Source organism: Paramisgurnus dabryanus, chromosome 18 (genome assembly GCF_030506205.2).
Source record: "Paramisgurnus dabryanus chromosome 18, PD_genome_1.1, whole genome shotgun sequence".
In the NCBI taxonomy this organism is placed as follows: domain Eukaryota; kingdom Metazoa; phylum Chordata; class Actinopteri; order Cypriniformes; family Cobitidae; genus Paramisgurnus; species Paramisgurnus dabryanus.
This window is the reverse complement of record NC_133354.1, coordinates 7120613-7138900: the sequence shown is the minus strand read 5'-3', so window position 1 is coordinate 7138900 and position 18288 is coordinate 7120613. Positions and strand designations below refer to the sequence as shown.

The 18288-nt window shown below is 37.8% G+C and overlaps 1 protein-coding gene across 2 annotated transcripts in view; it reads right to left on the bottom strand.

Moving 5' to 3' along the window:
- Positions 1-18288, bottom strand: part of LOC135721417 (uncharacterized) — a 35034-nt gene that overhangs the window by 11928 nt on the left and 4818 nt on the right. The window contains exons 2-5 of one of the 2 annotated variants that reach the window (XM_065243621.1): positions 11552-11621; positions 5828-5904; positions 5472-5645; positions 1-299 (exon numbers count right to left, since the gene is read on the bottom strand). The exon at positions 1-299 is cut by the window's left edge and continues 178 nt beyond it. In XM_065243621.1, the coding sequence (XP_065099693.1) occupies positions 1-299; positions 5472-5504 (332 nt within the window). In that variant the 5' untranslated portion in view covers positions 5505-5645; positions 5828-5904; positions 11552-11621. The remainder of the gene's footprint in view (positions 300-5471; positions 5646-5827; positions 5905-11551; positions 11622-18288) is intronic. The other variant, XM_065243622.1, reaches the window with a different exon arrangement.

Here is an 18288-nt window from a genome sequence, read left to right as displayed (position 1 = left end):
TTGCGATCTTCACTTTTACTCCTTTGTTTACTGGTGTTGCTGCTCTCCAGACTCCTCTCAACGTCCTTCTCTTGACCTTTGTCCCCTGACCCGCTGGGAGTTTTCTGCCTAGCGCTGCTTGAACCGGAGAACTTGTAGATGAGATCTTTTACACTTTCAGATCGGGTCAGATTGGATCGCGTAAACTTTCCAGCCTTCTTATTGGCCGTCCCCTTTCCGTCCTCGTCCTCCATAACTGTGCGTGTTTTTGAGCCTGTGTTGGGATCTGAGATCTGTGCTGTATGTTTGCTGTCTGTTCCCTAGAAACACATTATTGTGTTTTAAAACACACTTGACAAATACAGTTGTGACCTTTAGCTTTACTGTTGTTGAGAAATTAACTCATCTGGGTTGTGCAATCATTTTATTTTTAAATGAAGACAGAACACACCCATTTAATGTTTATATGCACAACACAACAGAACAGAAGACCTCAGCAATGTTGAACCCGGAGAACAAACACAAAACCAACAATTCATTCATTCATAATCTTAAATACAGTGTGACTTATAATGGACAGCATGCATTTATAGATTCATTTGTAAGCAAACATCATGGTAAACCTGTAGATTGAACTTATTTTTTATTTTTGGGGTGAACTATTCCCAGGGTTCCCACACCTTAGTTAACTTCAAATTCAAGGACATTTCAAGGACTTTCCAGGTTCAATACCCTCAAATTCAAGGACTAAATGTGGAAACATTTATATGTGGAATCGCTATCTGAATTATTGCCAAAGACGGTGTTACAGGGACGCAGGAAGTATTGCAAGGGAGACGCAGCGTCTCGTTCCCTTCTCAGGGAACAACAGTTACATACGTAACCCGAGACGTTTTCATGTGTCAAACACAACTATACAAAAAAGCATTTTGGTATGAATCAACATTCGCATACAGAAGATATAAACATTTAAAGAGAACAGTTTAGCACGTGTGCTTAAAAAGTCTAGAATTTTTATGTTATTTTCCTAAACTACACAGGGAATAATATGGATTTTTTTCCATAAAAATTATTGCTTGAAATAGATTCAAGCACTTTCAATGACCTGTATCTATGTATGTATATTTTCAAAAACTTCCCAGGGCCTTGAATTTTTTCACCCAAATTCACAAACTTTCAAGGATTTCAAGGACCCATGGGAACCGTATATTCCCACTACCGTTAAACCTCACAGAGTTCAGGTGTCAAATACGGCAACCTCTACAATCACATACATGACATTAACATCACCTATATGATGAGCTGTCATTGGTGATGAGTTGATTACCACCACCTGACAGCTGTCAATCATGAGGTCTGACAAACTCAAGACAACACAAACACATACCTGAGTGTTTTTAAGCATCTTAAATGTCTCATTTCAGTAGGACAATATAATTTGTATGCTTTGTGCACGTGTGTGCATGAGCGTGCATGTGTGTGCGTGATGGAAAAATTCACTGGCGGTTCTGAACATTGGAAGAGATCATATCATGTGGAAAGAGAGTTAATGTGGCACTCGTGTGGACAAATGCAATTGCATTATTACTGTACTTGTAACTCTGAGCTTAGAGGCATCAGGGACAAGGAAAGCTGATAAAGACTGATGATATGAGTTTAGATATAACCCAACAGCTCTTTTACAATCCAATTCTCAAAAATAAAATCCCTGACAGCTGGCTATCTGTAAACATGTACCGGCCATACAAAACATGACACACACACACACACACAATCCTCCAATATTTCACTGAATCAAAGTGTAATTATAGTAATGTGGGTTCGGTGAGAGATTTTAAGGCTTAATTCCAGGGACGTGAGCGTCTCTTTTCCCCTGAGACGCCGCACAGATCTCAGAGTAACAGAGCGGGCGACTCCCGGGTCACTGACAATGCCCATCACTTACTGCATTTAAGCTCTCTAAAGGGATAATCGCTTAATCCAGAATTTAATGTGATTAATTTACATCAAATATGATTTCATTCTGCTGAATGTCCCACGAGACAAACGCTACGTTTGTGTTTCAGAACAGTAAATCAATATAAACTACATCATATAAGCCCGTGACAAGCTGCTGTTTACATATGACAGAGTTGATTAACGTTATAAAGATGCACAACACATTTGTTAAAATTAAGTAAAGCTTTTTTAGTGAGTCGCCATGACAACAGCAGGTCACCACTACACCCTGAAAATGGTATTTAGGGGCGGAGATTAGCATGCAAATGAGGTCAGGTTGCAGGGCGTGAGAGCGGATCAGACCCGCACCAGACGCTAGAGATTTACTAGTTGTTTGTTAGGAGTTCGGTTCTCTTGTCCCGTGATGACCCAGGCCGACAGAACCCGGGTTCTGTGGTGAACAGACATTCCCTCAGGGACAGAGAGAGAGAGAGAGAGAGCATTACCTTACATCTGTCTCATTCACACACCATACACATCAGATTACCATAGGAAGAGAATTAAAAGCTAATGAGAAAAATCATAGAGAATGAAAAGACAAAAAACTAAGTGAAATGTCCAGAAAGTTGAGAATGTATGATGGTAAGTGTTCATAACGCTATGTCACAAACATCAAAATGTTAAAATAAGCTTTGTTTCCTTTATGTAAGAGATGTGTGTGTGTGTGTGTGTGTGTGTGTGTGTGTGTGTGTGTGTGTGTGTGTGTGTGTGTGTGTGTGTGTTTCCCCAGGGCTCTTATAGAGTAACATATGGTGCTGAATTCAGGATGTGTCCTGACCCACTTTACTGCAGCAACCCTGTTTTGACAATCACACTCCATGTTTGTGTGCATGTGTGTGTGCGCGTTCATCAGTAAACTACAGAATTAATAAAGTCTTATTAATAACTAAAAATCTATTTCAAAAGTTCTTTAAATCAAACAGACGATGAATGTGTTTATAGTGAATAAGGGTGTAAAACCCAACTGTCCACATGAAACTACATGAAAATATGGGCAGGTCTTGTTACTAACATGTTGCTGTTAACCAGTGTAGGATAATTTACTCACAAAAAAATAATTACTACCCATTATTATTATTATATCTTCAATCATGTAATTAGATTACTGTACAAATGACTCTCCAATAAGTATTTAATTCCAGATTACTAATTTCTTTATAAATCCTATTTAGTAAATGAGACAAGGATAGGTTCAAATAAATCATCAATTATTCTGGTCACACTTTTTAATGTCTAATTCTCACCATTAACTACTTTAGCCACAATATACTGCTTATTAATACTTAGTAAAGTAGTTGTTAGGTTTAAGTAATGGTAGGAATTGGGTAGGATTAAGGATGTAGAATAAGGTTTTGCAGAATCAGGCATTAATAAACAGTCAATATCTGTGTAGAAAAGTGATTGATGGACAAACTAATTTTCTCATTTACCTTGAATGTTGATGTTATGCCAACTGAGATCTGCCCGGTAAAAGATCTGAGCGGTGACATCAGCGGCATCACAGTCAAGTTCTTACTACTAAACTCTCTAAATATCCTTTATGCTGGGTACACACCTAAAGATTTTTCACATCTTATAAGATTTTCAAAATGTGATAGACCACAAACATGAGGATAAAAAATCCTAGATTTAACCGTTTTGAACCTATAGTGTGTGGTGTGCCATGATGTGTCAAAGACAGCACACCACACACCAACTGATTTTCATCCAGAGTCTCGACTGTGAACACGGGTAATCTCGCGAGATTTAAGAATAAGCATGGCGGACGATATGCAGGAAAAATTTCGATGATCGTGTTTGAAATGATTTTCAAAGAAAATTCAAGGATAAAAAGAAAAGGGTTTGGGTGAAGTCATGGAGACAGCGGTACCATGGTCTGTACAAGTTCACTTTTCATCAACTTCACTTTTTTGTCCATGACTGCTTCTGTCTTCCATCATCTCGCTTTCTGATTGGATATTGTTTCATTACACGTGATAATCTCAAAAGTGCGCGCGTTTGTTCTCGGGGTTCCCCCACACATCAGGATTTCTGATTGTAAATATTAAACATGTTTAATATTTACGATTCGCAATTGGGGCGGCTCCGACATTCTTACACACATCACACCAAGGGAAAATCTGATCAAATAATCTTAACAACCATCAAGATAAAACGGGACATAGTTAGGATTATTGGGGGATTGGTCGAAAATCAGCCCGATTATCTTTTGGTGTGTACCCAGCATTAGTTAGCAGCATTATTAATAAACGCCCCATTTATATAATTTTCAAGATCAAAAAGTGACATCAAGATCTCAGAAAAACAACAGAATGTGCGTAAAAGTAAAAATATCGGATAACAACACATGGTAAATGGGAAAAAGACGAGGTATGACAGAAGTGAAGAGCGTGAGAAGACTGCCAGGTGAGCGGCCAGATGTTCCATAAGAAGCAGATTTCTCTATAACATCACCAACATCTGGACCAGTTTAAAGAAATACATATCAAAAGACACACACACGCACACGCACGCACACCTGCAGCCGCAGCGACTCTGTGTTTAATAGAGAGTATTGGGTAAAATATGACCTTGAACAGACATCAATCCTCAACATCAGATTTTCTTAAAGGAATATTTCACACAAACATGTATATGATCTAAAATGACAGCACGCACGCTTGATGTTTTATTATGACGCATACAGTATAACGACTTAACAGACACGCGAGAACCAATGATCGTCTTACGTGCCGCCATTTTAGATCATATACAACTAACAGTTTAATTTACATTTAAACATTTTTATCAATCACTAAATCAGCTCAAAATATGATTTGTTTTCTTTGAAAAATGTATGGTATTCATTTAAAAGACGTCTATTAAACAACTGGAGTCAAACATGAGGCCACTTTTCAATGGCATTAGAAAGCTAAGAGAGTCAGGATAATATTTAATGTAACTTTAAATATGTTCAGCTAAAACCAGGTCATATAGACTAGGATGACAGGTACATTTTTATGGTGAATTATTCCTTAAATCTTCGTTTTTTATTATTTAAATCCTTACATTAAGATACATTTAGTGTGTCAAATAGTTATACAATGCTATTAAAAATGCTATTTGTATTATCCATTAGATCGGGTGCATGTTGTTTGAGGATATTTTTACAAATATGACTGGAAAACAAAAAAATAATATATAATAATATATTTTTTTAAAGTGTCTAGAGTCCAGATATGATCACCTACAGTATGAGAAGGTATTGTGGTGGTCCTATTGTACAGTAAAATACCTTGTAAATAACATTTCTTAGATCATTATAAGCTGAATACTAGGGTATTACCATAGTACCATGTCCAAATATATTTACCATGTTTTTTTGGATAAACATTAGTTTCATTTCTTTCTTGTGTGTAGTACCATCTTAGCGAGGATTTTCAATTTGGTATTGTAGCAGTAGTGTGATAAGTTTGAAGAAATGCCATAGTAAAAAAAACTGGTCTTGGGATTACCATGCTGTTTTCCTGCTCAGTCATTCCTGGCATCCCGTTTCTCAGTCCGTCAGTCGGTGGGATAAGTTTGTGTGTGTCCCGTCTGTGTGTCTTCTAACAATAGAAGGGTCTGTGCACACGAGAAAGTTTACCCACAATGCACTTCTGCACTTCACACCTGCTCTTTAACAGCCACTAAAACACAGAGACATGAAAATGCACATTTCACTAAACCTGCCAAGAACCCAAACACAACTGTAAGAAATAAGTTTTTTTTTATGCAATGAAGCCCATCTATAATAATATTTAGGAGAATTATTTTCATGAGAATAAAGCCCATATAAACATTTATAATCTCATTTAATAGAGTCACTTACGGTGTCAATCACGTTCCACCTCTACTTGTTGAGGTTGTAGAGCAGATATCTGACCGCTCAGTTTATTGAATCTCAGTCTGTAAAGAAAAGTTTAAAATGAAGTGTTAGAAATCTGACATGCACAATAGTCTTTAATGTTAGAGATTGAAAGCTAAGGGTCACTGCACATCACATCTGTCCTAATAAAACCCTCATCTCCTACAGAAATGTGTGATTATTCCACTAGAGGACGCTGTGCATGCACACATCAGCAGAATGAACCCAATGAAATGAACACAAGAGATCTCGTCCTAACATGTCAACTGGATTCAGTCGTTTCTCAGTATGATGATGTGCAGCGATGCTGAACGGGTGGGTGATAAACATCCTAACGGTGATCAGATTGTGTAGTTCATCATCGCTGAAACACTGTATTGACCAGTCAGCATTCTTAACTACAACTTGTGTTTGTAATATAAATTTAATGACTAAACAGATCAAAAATCTAAGTGAGCATCTGTAAAGTCGATTACACCGTGAGAACGGCCACTTCAGAAAGGCCTTTAGCCCTGTATGACCAAAACCAGCTGTCAACTCACAACAACATATTACACGCACACAACCTGAAGTATCTCTGAGACAGCTTACACGCTGTTACTCACAACTGTACAGGCATGTGAAAGCGCAGTGTGCTGGGACAAACACAACTTTAACCAGTTAATGTATAAAGACTACAGCAACAGACTTATGAGATTTGCCTTGTATAATCTGTAATACGACACATCAGATCATTCCAATTTAATCTGATTACATATCAGTCAGATTATTATATAAATCTGTCAGGAAAAGCTAATACTCCCTTGTGGGCTTCATATGAATTTATTTGTCCACAGAAAATTATTTCACACGAAAGGGACACAACACAAGTCTATCCTCATATTGAACGGTTATTATATCTTCATTCCAAGCCCTACTTTTAACACCGGGATATCTTTGTTCTAAACCCTGCATTTAACCCCAGGTTATTTTCTTTCTAAACCCTGCATTTAACCCCGGGTTATCTTCGTTGTAAACCCTGCATTTATCCCCAGGTTATTTTCTTTCTAAACCCTGCATTTAACCCCGGGTTATCTTCGTTCTAAACCCTGCATTTAACCCCGGGTTATCTTCGTTCTAAACCCTGCATTTAACCCCGGGTTATCTTCGTTCTAAACCCTGCATTTAACCCCGGGTTATCTTCGTTCTAAACCCTGCATTTAACCCCTGGTTATCTTCGTCCTAAACCCTGCATTTAACCCCAGGTTATTTTCTTTCTAAACCCTGCATTTAACCCCGGGTTATCTTCGTTGTAAACCCTGCATTTAACCCCAGGTTATTTTCTTTCTAAACCCTGCATTTAAGCCCGGGTTATCTTCGTTCTAAACCCTGCATTTAACCCCGGGTTATCTTCGTTCTAAACCCTGCATTTAACCCCGGGTTATCTTCGTTCTAAACCCTGCATTTAACCCCGGGTTATCTTCGTCCTAAACCCTGCATTTAACCCCAGGTTATTTTCTTTCTAAACCCTGCATTTAACCCCGGGTTATCTTCGTCGTAAACCCTGCATTTAACCCCAGGTTATTTTCTTTCTAAACCCTGCATTTAACCCCGGGTTATCTTCGTTGTAAACCCTGCATTTATCCCCAGGTTATTTTCTTTCTAAACCCTGCATTTAACCCCGGGTTATCTTCGTTCTAAACCCTGCATTTAACCCCGGGTTATCTTCGTTCTAAACCCTGCATTTAACCCCGGGTTATCTTCGTTCTAAACCCTGCATTTAACCCCGGGTTATCTTCGTTCTAAACCCTGCATTTAACCCCTGGTTATCTTCGTCCTAAACCCTGCATTTAACCCCAGGTTATTTTCTTTCTAAACCCTGCATTTAACCCCGGGTTATCTTCGTTGTAAACCCTGCATTTAACCCCAGGTTATTTTCTTTCTAAACCCTGCATTTAAGCCCGGGTTATCTTCGTTCTAAACCCTGCATTTAACCCCGGGTTATCTTCGTTCTAAACCCTGCATTTAACCCCGGGTTATCTTCGTTCTAAACCCTGCATTTAACCCCGGGTTATCTTCGTCCTAAACCCTGCATTTAACCCCAGGTTATTTTCTTTCTAAACCCTGCATTTAACCCCGGGTTATCTTCGTCGTAAACCCTGCATTTAACCCCAGGTTATTTTCTTTCTAAACCCTGCATTTAACCCCGGGTTATCTTCGTTGTAAACCCTGCATTTAACCCCAGGTTATTTTCTTTCTAAACCCTGCATTTAACCCCGGGTTATCTTCGTTCTAAACCCTGCATTTAACCCCGGGTTATCTTCGTTCTAAACCCTGCATTTAACCCCGGGTTATCTTCGTCCTAAACCCTGCATTTAACCCCAGGTTATTTTCTTTCTAAACCCTGCATTTAACCCCAGGTTATCTTCGTTCTAAACCCTGCATGTAACCCCGGGTTATCTTCATTCTAAACTCTGCTTTTAACCCTGGGTTAAAGATCATTTCACACTTGTAAATTAGAAGTGAAGTTATTCCTGGAGACATAAGACAGCCAAAGGGTTTTTCACACTGGAAATAGTTAACCCCGGGTTATTCTTAAGGGAATCCTGGGTTATCTGTTTTAGATTTCACACTGTTATTTAATCAAGGGTTAAGAGATTACCATGGGTATTCATAATCTGACATTTCACACTGTGAATTCCTTAACACTGGGTCAGGTGTCTGAAACCCAACTCATTCACCTGTCTGTAATTATCAAGCAACCCTGAACACCTCGATGAGATGATTTAGCTGGGTTTAATTGGGGTCATAACATTATAACCCTAACGCTTCATTTCACACTCCACAAAAGCAGGGCGAGCAGGGTTTCATAACCTTAGGTAATTTCAGGGATAACCCCACTTCTAAATTATAAGTGTGAAACGATCCTTAACCAAGGGTTAAAAGCAGGGTTTAAAGCAAAGATAACCCAGGCATAAGCGCAGCGTAAAAAGCACTAAAGAGGTGAGACAGAGACACTGAAACAGAAAGTAAGAGAAATAAGAGAAGAGAAATGTCCCGAGGGAGTTTCTAAGATGTTCAATTGTTTTTGGCATAATATTATGCATTAGCAGGGTTTTCCAGATAATTCCTATGGTGTTGCAATGCAGTTGGTGTGTTTTGCTTTTTATTATCATCATGGTGCTATGAGGTTGCTAGGCCGTTACCAAATAACTGGAATTCAATCAAAGTTAGTGTCTTCAAACACCCACAACTAGTAGCCAAACCGTCAAGATATAACGTCCAGTTTCTGTCTGTGAGCGACAGATGAGCAGAGATAATGAGACGAGAGCGAGTCTCATTGAAACAGGTGTGAGCCGATGATCTTCTCCATTCACATCCATGTTAATTTATGAGGTGAGACCAGCCCATCGCTTCTTTCCAAAGACAAAGATAAATACAAGAGAAATCCTCAGTCAGAAGCAGACAAAAGAAGCTCAAATAAAGCTGGCTTCAGTAGAAATATTAAAAGCACTTGTTTGGGTTCAGTGTTGTAACAACAGTCACATAATTTAACAAAGAGATGTTTAAAGGGTGTGTAGTACACGTGTAGTGTTTATGGGATTAAATGAATTCCCATTTTGATTATTCATCCTTCGAAGGAATTTAAGCAATTATTTTACACGTCTGTTTATGGAATTATTTGACTTTGGTCTTAAATCAGTTCTGAAATACAGAACAGAGTATTTTTGGAAATTCAGTGTTACACAACAAATGATCGTCTGTGGACAATAACGACAAACCTGAGGTGACATCGCAAAAGAGAGAAAAAACCTGGCCGACGAGAAACGCTAAAACAACAGCAGATTTACTGGAAGAAGGCACCAGACACACCCCTGTTATAAGAAGATGTGCTGGGACTTGAGGACCATGCAACACACACACACGCAACACACACACACACACACGCAACACACACACGCAACACACACACACACACACACACACACAAACACACACGCAACACACACACACACACAAACACACACGCAACACACACACACACACACACACACACAGTAAAAGGGTGAAAAAAGGAATCAGAATAAAACCTGAAGTTACTGACAGGCGCACTACAGATATCATCAGGAGAACGAGAGAGAGAGAGAGAGAGAGAGAGAGAGAGACATAGAGAGAGGATGGTGATGGTAAATAATGACAGTGGGGCAGGTCGAGCTGGTTATCTGTGATATTTTAGACCTCACCACAACATGAAACACATAATTTGTGTTTACACAGAGATCAGTACACAAACACACACATGACGAATTGCTGCACTGTTGTAAAGTATGCTGGGATCATGCAGTGTCATTTTTGTGTCTCTACGATCAACACATTATACCGAAGAATCAGGGATGCATCAATATATTAACCTAAAATTTAGAGTTGCAATTTTCCCCATTACAGATTGTTTAAAGGTGCAGTGTGTACATTTTAGCGGCATGTAGTGGTGAGGTTGTGAATTGCAACCAATGGCTCAGTTCACTGCTCACCCCTTGCTTTTGAAATGCATAGAGAAGCTACGGTAGCTGCCATGTCATCTTCAGAGACAACTTAGTAAATAAAGTTTGTCCGTTAAGGGCTTCTGTAGAAAAATAGTTGCACAAAATGGCGACTTCTATGTAAGGGGACACTTGGTTTGTAGATAAAAAAACGTCTCATTCGAAGGTAATAAAAACATAACTTTTCATTATGAAAGGTCTTTATACACCTCTGATTATATAGTTTTGTATATTATTGTGCATTTCTGTTGAGAGATCCTTCTAAAAATTACACACTGCACCTTTAAAAACAGCTGATGATGCATGCAGATTATAATCTGCCAATCAAAAGGAGCTGAAAAATGCATCAGAACTCAAATTGTGTAATTATTTTGCATTGGGCCAAAATGACAACAGAAAAGCAGTTTTAACACTCTGCACTTCTAGGATTTTACAACATCATCATTTAAAACAAGGAGTAAAAAGAAAAATTATAGATATCTATCGGTCTCAGTAGATGTCATTCGAATATCCTTATCGGTGCACCTTTACTAGACATGGGCTGGTATGAGATTTTGGCAGCCTGATAACTTTAAGCAAAAATACTACAGTTTCACAGTATTGTGTTATTTTCAGATGTATACAAACAACAACTTTTGAACTGGACACAATACATTTTATTTTTAAGCAGCATACAACATGTATGCTGGGTGAAAATAAAGCCTTTTTAAATATATATTAAATGTAAATTACATGAGTAAATGATTTAATTAATTTTGTGTAAACCCAGCTCATACCTTGCAAATGGTATTACAGAAAATGTTTTGAAACCTTGAATCTTTAAAACCTTGGTATACCTTGAAACCGGTAACCGGCTCATGCTTAACCTTTACTAAACTCTTTATGCAGTCGATCTTGTTTCCGATGCATGATCATCTGGTACTGTACATCTAATGCATTAAACATCTGTGCATATATGTGTATGCATGTCTGCATGTATGTGAACACAAGTTTAACAACAGGTTTCCTTAGCTTTCAGTAAATCATTAACAAAGATGATGTCATTACATAATGCTCAATAGATTATTTAATTTACATTTAAATACTGATGAAACAATCTTTATTTGATTTAGCTAGAAACCTACTAGACATTGTGAAATGTTTGTATTGCGTGTGTTTGTGTACTCACAGTTGTGTTTTTGTCAGCAGGTCTTTCAGACTGACGTTACTCTGATCAATCTCTTCTTGTCAGCAACACACTGTTAACAAACACAAAAACAATAGAAAAGATTCATCATGAGATTCAGTCTCTCTATTAGATATATAATACAGACAGACAGACAACTAATGTGTTAATGTGTTGACTCTGAATCTTCACACTAAACAAACACACGTGTCCAGAGATCTCAAACACGTATGGACAGAATCACTGTGACTAATGGACTGAGATGGAGTTGGACTTTAGAGATTTCCAGTCACAGATGGGCCGGTGTGATGTTTCAATCTGTCTGATCACAACACATTTCACTTGCTTTAACCAGAAGATGGATTTATTTCCAAACAAACGAAAAGCATCATACGTGGACACATTCAGTCGAGGGCTGCAGGGATCCCTGATGTATGACATTCACTGCATGAATTAATAATGTTAGTGCGTGCATGCAACAGCATTTAAATGCTCACTAAACTACTCATCAATTCTGAGTCTGAAAACTCAAGTCAATAAAAACACAGAGGATTGCTTCAGAATAGCACACGAGAGAGAGAGACGACCACCATGATTCAATCCTAACTCACCACAGAACATAGCAATGATTTTGTGATTCATAATTCATCATGAGAATCTGCTGCAACAAGCCAGACATGTTCAGCCAAAACATTTCTGCTGATGTCTGGAGGCTGTGAGATAGAGACAGTCAGGTACTACAGACAGATGGACGTCAGACAGACAGACAGATGGACAGACACGACTCTGGTTAAGTTTGGAAGAGCACAATTAGGGTTGCCAGGTTTTTACAGCAAAACCCACCCAAATGCTTCTCAGAACTAGCCCAATTGCATTTCAAGGGAGTATCTGGTATAAATCACATTCCAGGGTAAAATTTGTGTTTTTGGTAAGGCTTATCTGCTAAAATCCATATTCCCGGTGCTTAATCTCTTATTTTTGGGGTCGCTTCAACCCACAGATATAAAAACAGCCCACGGCAACAGTATTCAAGTAGCCCAATTTCGAGGAAAAACCACAGACTTGGCAACCCGGAGTACAATACTACAGTATTATTTCTGCTACACTGTACACGATGTGTGCAAAAAAATTTTTTTAGCAATAGGGATGGGACGATTACTGGTTTCACGATTAACCATGATAAAATGTACTGACGGCTATTATTATCGTTTAAAATTTAATTTTCATTACAACCGTGTTTGATTACTGCGATTGTGAAAAAAGTGACGCAGGCGCACACATGCAACATAGTTTTTTGCACAAGAAGGCATTGTATTGCATTGTATATGTATTGTATTCACGGTAATCTTATTAGACAGATTTATTTATTTTTTCACCACAAAAATAATTTCAGGGACATGAAATATTATATTGTGATTTTCAAAAATAAAACATGTTCAAATGTTTTCAATGTGTATATCAGTTCTTTTTGAACTTTCCATCTCATTTTAACAAAACCATGATAATATTGATAACCGTGATACTTTGGTCACTACAATCATGATATGAAATTTTCAATTTTCATCTGCATTACTTCTCTCGACATGATTCATTTACATCAACTAGAATTTACAACATCTTTCTTAAAAGACTAACCAAAGATAAGAAATTCATGCACAACAACCGTGGTTAACATGCAAAACAAATGTTGAAATAAAACGTTCTATTTCGTAAGAATGAACGAGGCAACAGAGTAACAGACAAATGTTAAAAACATCTGTTGGAAATATATGAAACAATACGAGTTACGCAACAATGTGCAGAGTTTTCACATACTAGAGAATAAAACTGTCATCTCCCACAATGCACCGGGATTGAAGACGAACACTGATGACATCATCTGTCAGTCTATGAGAATATTTCGACTGCACATTTAGCCAAAAGCTATAAAATCATTGAGACCGTTAAAGAAAACACACAGAGGTCATCAAGAAGATACACGAGATCATTCAGAGCCCGAAGCCTGTTGTGGAAAACACAAACACACAACAACCCGTGATGACATCCCACATGTTAAACTCACGGAAACATCTACATCAATAAGTCCCTGAATGACACAACACAACAAACATGAGGAAAACATTTCTTATTTACAAAAAGAACTAAAACATTTACAGAAACATCCACAGGTGAGATCATTTACTTTACCTTACACACTAGGACGCATGTCTGCAAACTGCTGAGCATATTGTTTTAGTTGACAACAGTGTTTGAGTTTGTTGCTGTGTGTGACCCCCCCAGTATGTGTGTGTATGTGCATGCATGTGTATGTGTGTGCATGTATTTGTGCGTGCATGCATGTATTTGTGCGTGCATGCATGTATTTGTGCGTGCATGCATGCATGCATGCGTTCCACTACACTGGAGGGAGATATATAGACTTGAAATGAGTGTGAAAGGTAAAGAATTAAAGCAATTTTTATTATTATTTATTTTCATGCGTGTGAAACATGACGCTACCTTAAGTTCTTCAGAAATCTATTATCAATCCACAGAAAGATTGTTATAACAGGCAAAGCTAACATTTGCTTTACATTAAAATGAATATGCATTCATAAAAAACACACCAGCAGTACAAAGGCAGAAGCAGATTCTCCAAACATGGTCACACCAGGCAGTTTAACATTACTGAGAGACTTTTACCCAAGCAGAACCAGGATCAAGGTCACATTCCTGCTGAAATCCCTGTTTGCCAATAAAACTCTGGCAGTAACTCCAGAGTTCAACATTAAAACAGACAGACTGACTGACTATCATCAATCCTCTTACTTCTATACTGTGCAGATACACTGCAAAAAAAAAAAAAATATCACTCAGTATTTTTGTCCTGACATACATTTACTTTAGAAGCAAAATGTCCTAACATAAAAAGGTTACGATCAAGTGAGGTTACGCTTAAGATATTTTTATCTGTTTCAACTTGTTTGATATTAAATCAATTTATTACTAAATCTCACAAAACAAGACATCGTTTTTTTCTGCAATGTATGTGTGACTCTCACACAGTATAACCTGAAGCAATGTACAAAGTCTTGTGTGACAGCGTTCAGTGTTATTCAGGTGAAAATAATAATGCATGCTGGGATCAGGGTGTGTACGGGTGGAGCTGTTAACTCACTGCATCAGGGTGTGTGTGTGTGTGTGTGTGTGTGTGTGTCTGTGTGTGTGTGTTGCAGCATGGGTGGAGTTGATTAAAATGTTGATCAGTAAAGTTTTAAGAGTTGAAGAGCTCACGATTATGAAACACACACACTGACTCAACCCAACTTTCCCTTCTCCTGTCAAAAACACCTCCTTATTCCCACATAACTCCTCATTAAGGTGCTGCAATACTTTAATCTTCTGCCATCATGAGAAAATGAAACCTGGTTTATCATTACAAAGCCAGCGCTCATGAACTCATCCAGATCATCATTAATATTCAGCGTTGTGTTTATGTTTCTCAGAACCACACTGTGAGTAATATAAATAACAATAGCAGCAGTCTCATCTGTCACGTGTCAGTCAAGTGTTGCTGTGGACACATTGGTGGTGGCGAGACGTTTTTAGTTATTTATTTTTTTGACCTTCAGAAGTTCCTAGCCTGCAGGGTTAACTCAGCTAACTCATTTTATTTCGGAGAACTAGTGAGGTCACAGCAAATTAAGAACTAGTGCTTTTAGGAAATATTACTTATCTGTGTCAACATAAAACACAAACTGTATTGAGATATCAAATATATTCTCGTTTTAATGAATCTTGCAGACTAAGATCAGAAATCCATATTAAGAGAGTGAATCTCATGTTGGTTGTATGTGAATTTTATACATTTTTAAGTGCATCACGTTCCTGTCTACAGACAGAAATTTTTTGGATATAATATGGAAGATGAAAACTGGAAAGCATTTCTGGGCATCAAAAAAGCAAAACATGGACAATCACGATATATATATGCAATATAGTCAAACATCTCTCAAATCATTCTTGAAACCAACATTGAAATCCATCAAGTTTTTTCCTGCTGGCCGATATCCAGTCACTGCCTCCTCCGTGGCATTCATTCCTGTTGCTATGACGACGTGACTCTTTCCATTGGAATTCCATATTAAAGTCACTCAAATTCCAAACACACCCTGAATGTTGTTGCTAGGAGACTGCAGACGCTGTTGCTCGGTGAAATGTGACATTTTTATGAATGTGATTTGGAAAGAAAAGAGCCAAAGTTCAAAGTATCAAACATCTGGGATCTTCAGACCAAAGGGAAGTTCAGTTAATCATTACTAATATAACTGAACAACACAGATAAGTGATTTAAAAAACTGACATATCAACAGTGTAGATGAGTCACTAGCTGCGTTTACATTGCAAATGTGTGCAAAACTTTAGCGTTATTTTCTAAATGTCGGAATTTTCATTAATCAGAAGGGACGTTTACATGCAACCAAATAATCCGTTTGTAATCATAGTGATGGCTCGATCGTATTGAAAAGTCTTCATGTAAACACTTTAATCAACATGATTGAGGTCGATCAGATGCAAATTTGGATCGTATTGAAGGGGATCTGTGATCCGATCAGCTGGAGAGAAGAACGCATGTAAACGCGTGAATTGTAGTATTTTCTCAATCAGATGATTGCATGAAAGCAGTTAATGGTGATTTACTATTAATCAAGGAATCAGCTTTACTGACCAGATGCACATGACAATCACATGCGATTTATCGAACCATACACACGCAGCTCCAGGAAATGTCTTAAGGATATATTTATATTGCTGTTCTTCAAACCTTTTCAGGTATTTTCATGATAATAAAGGACATGTATAATGATTATGTTTGACGAGTGTTGCTTTTTCAAATGCATGTTATAAACGACTCAAACTAACAGTGATTTCAGATCGATAAGGACTTACTGATCAAAAGCCGTAGTACATGAAATAGCTTTGAATAATATCGGCTGTGCGATTTAGAATAGTTATCGGCCATGTATTATTAGAGTATATCGGCATTTATCGACATATAGACACGTATTGAGGTGTTTCTGGGAGGTTTTAGTACTGCATCATATTCAAATAATAATCATGCGACGTACATAAGGCTACTAACCAACAGTATTATAATAGAATTGAATATGCTTTCAAATTTGAAGTTTTGAAATTTTTTGTGTCGTACATTTTATTTGGGGGGGGCATGAAGGGATGCACCGCACACAAAGAGGGCCTAACACCAAAAAAGTTTGAAAAGCGAGAGCGTTAAATATAAAGAAATGAATCAAGAGAGAGTTGAAGGACAACTCTACTAATGACTAGAAATAATTAACTTGGTCCAACGCTGAATCGTCTAAAGCATTAAATGTGTTTTCAGTCGTGTACAGAGATAAAATTTAAAGCATATCAATAGTTTTAATGATTTAATCAAAGTATTGCTTTCCAATAAACGGGGTAATCTGTTAATCTCTTGAGATGCAGAAGTTAAATAAACATCAGATCGACAATTCAGAGATAATTATTACAGAGCTGAACAATTGGCCAATGATTAGAGAGACACTTGGGCAGATTAAAGTTTACAACTTCAGCCATCATCACTAACCAATAATCTGAGTTTCACAAAGACATCCGGTTGATTAATAGCAGATCACCTTAACTTTAAACTAATTATGCTAATATAACCCTTACCATTCAATAAAAAGTGTTTGTTCAGACAGTTAATAAAACCACAGATTTATTCTTTTATATGCAATCACAGCATCTAAATCCAGGTTTTTAAAGATGACGGATGACTTGTTGACACACAGATTTAAGAGCTGGCATGATCAATTCTTCCGGGAATATGTTCGACTTCAATAAAACAATGGATTATTACAGCTGACTGAAAGTCTTAATTCATGCAAAACACACACAAAGAAAGAAACAACCAACAAAACCCAAGAATGAATTTAAATGTCTAGACAGAGTAAGAAAAATCAAAGCATATCATCTCGGTCTGTAATATCAATGAAATAGACAATCATGCATCAGTGGCTGAATGTTGAGAATTTGTCCTGAACCTCACATCACCAGCACCTGATCTCAGACCAGCGGAAGTCTCTTGACTGAAAGTTAACTTTGTGAGCTACAAAACAAACTTCATCTCAATTAAACCCCGATGAGCAGCTTCATTACTGCAGTGGCAGAAGCCCAATCAAGAAAAAAATAATTGCTGATCAAATATTGGGCGCTCGCCAAGCTTTGGGTTGGAGCGACGAGCTCAGATTCTTCAGGGAGCCGGAAAAATACCAGACAACCGACTTCTCATGCAAATCAGACCGTAATGAAAACCGAGAGTGCAGAACAATGAAGGACTGACAGATGACTGAAACACACACGAGTATATGGTGAAGTATCGAACGCAAACTTTCATCTGAGAAGTTCGTGACACTTTAAGGTGCGGCTCATCTTAAACTAATACATGTAAAAAAAGCCAAAGACAACTTACAAGAAATCCTGACAATACTGGAGGTGATGATGATCCTCCACACCCTGCTCTTCAGCCCAGTAATGTTAAAATACAAAAACCATCAATCTTCAAGACAGACGAAGCATAGTTAGCATTAAGGGCTGCGGCTGTACCATGGTGCCATTACTGTGGTCTCAGAAAAAACATGGTAACACATGTAGTTTAACAATGCAAGAAAACCAACCTATTATTGCACATTCAGCAAAACATCATGTTAAGCAACATGAAT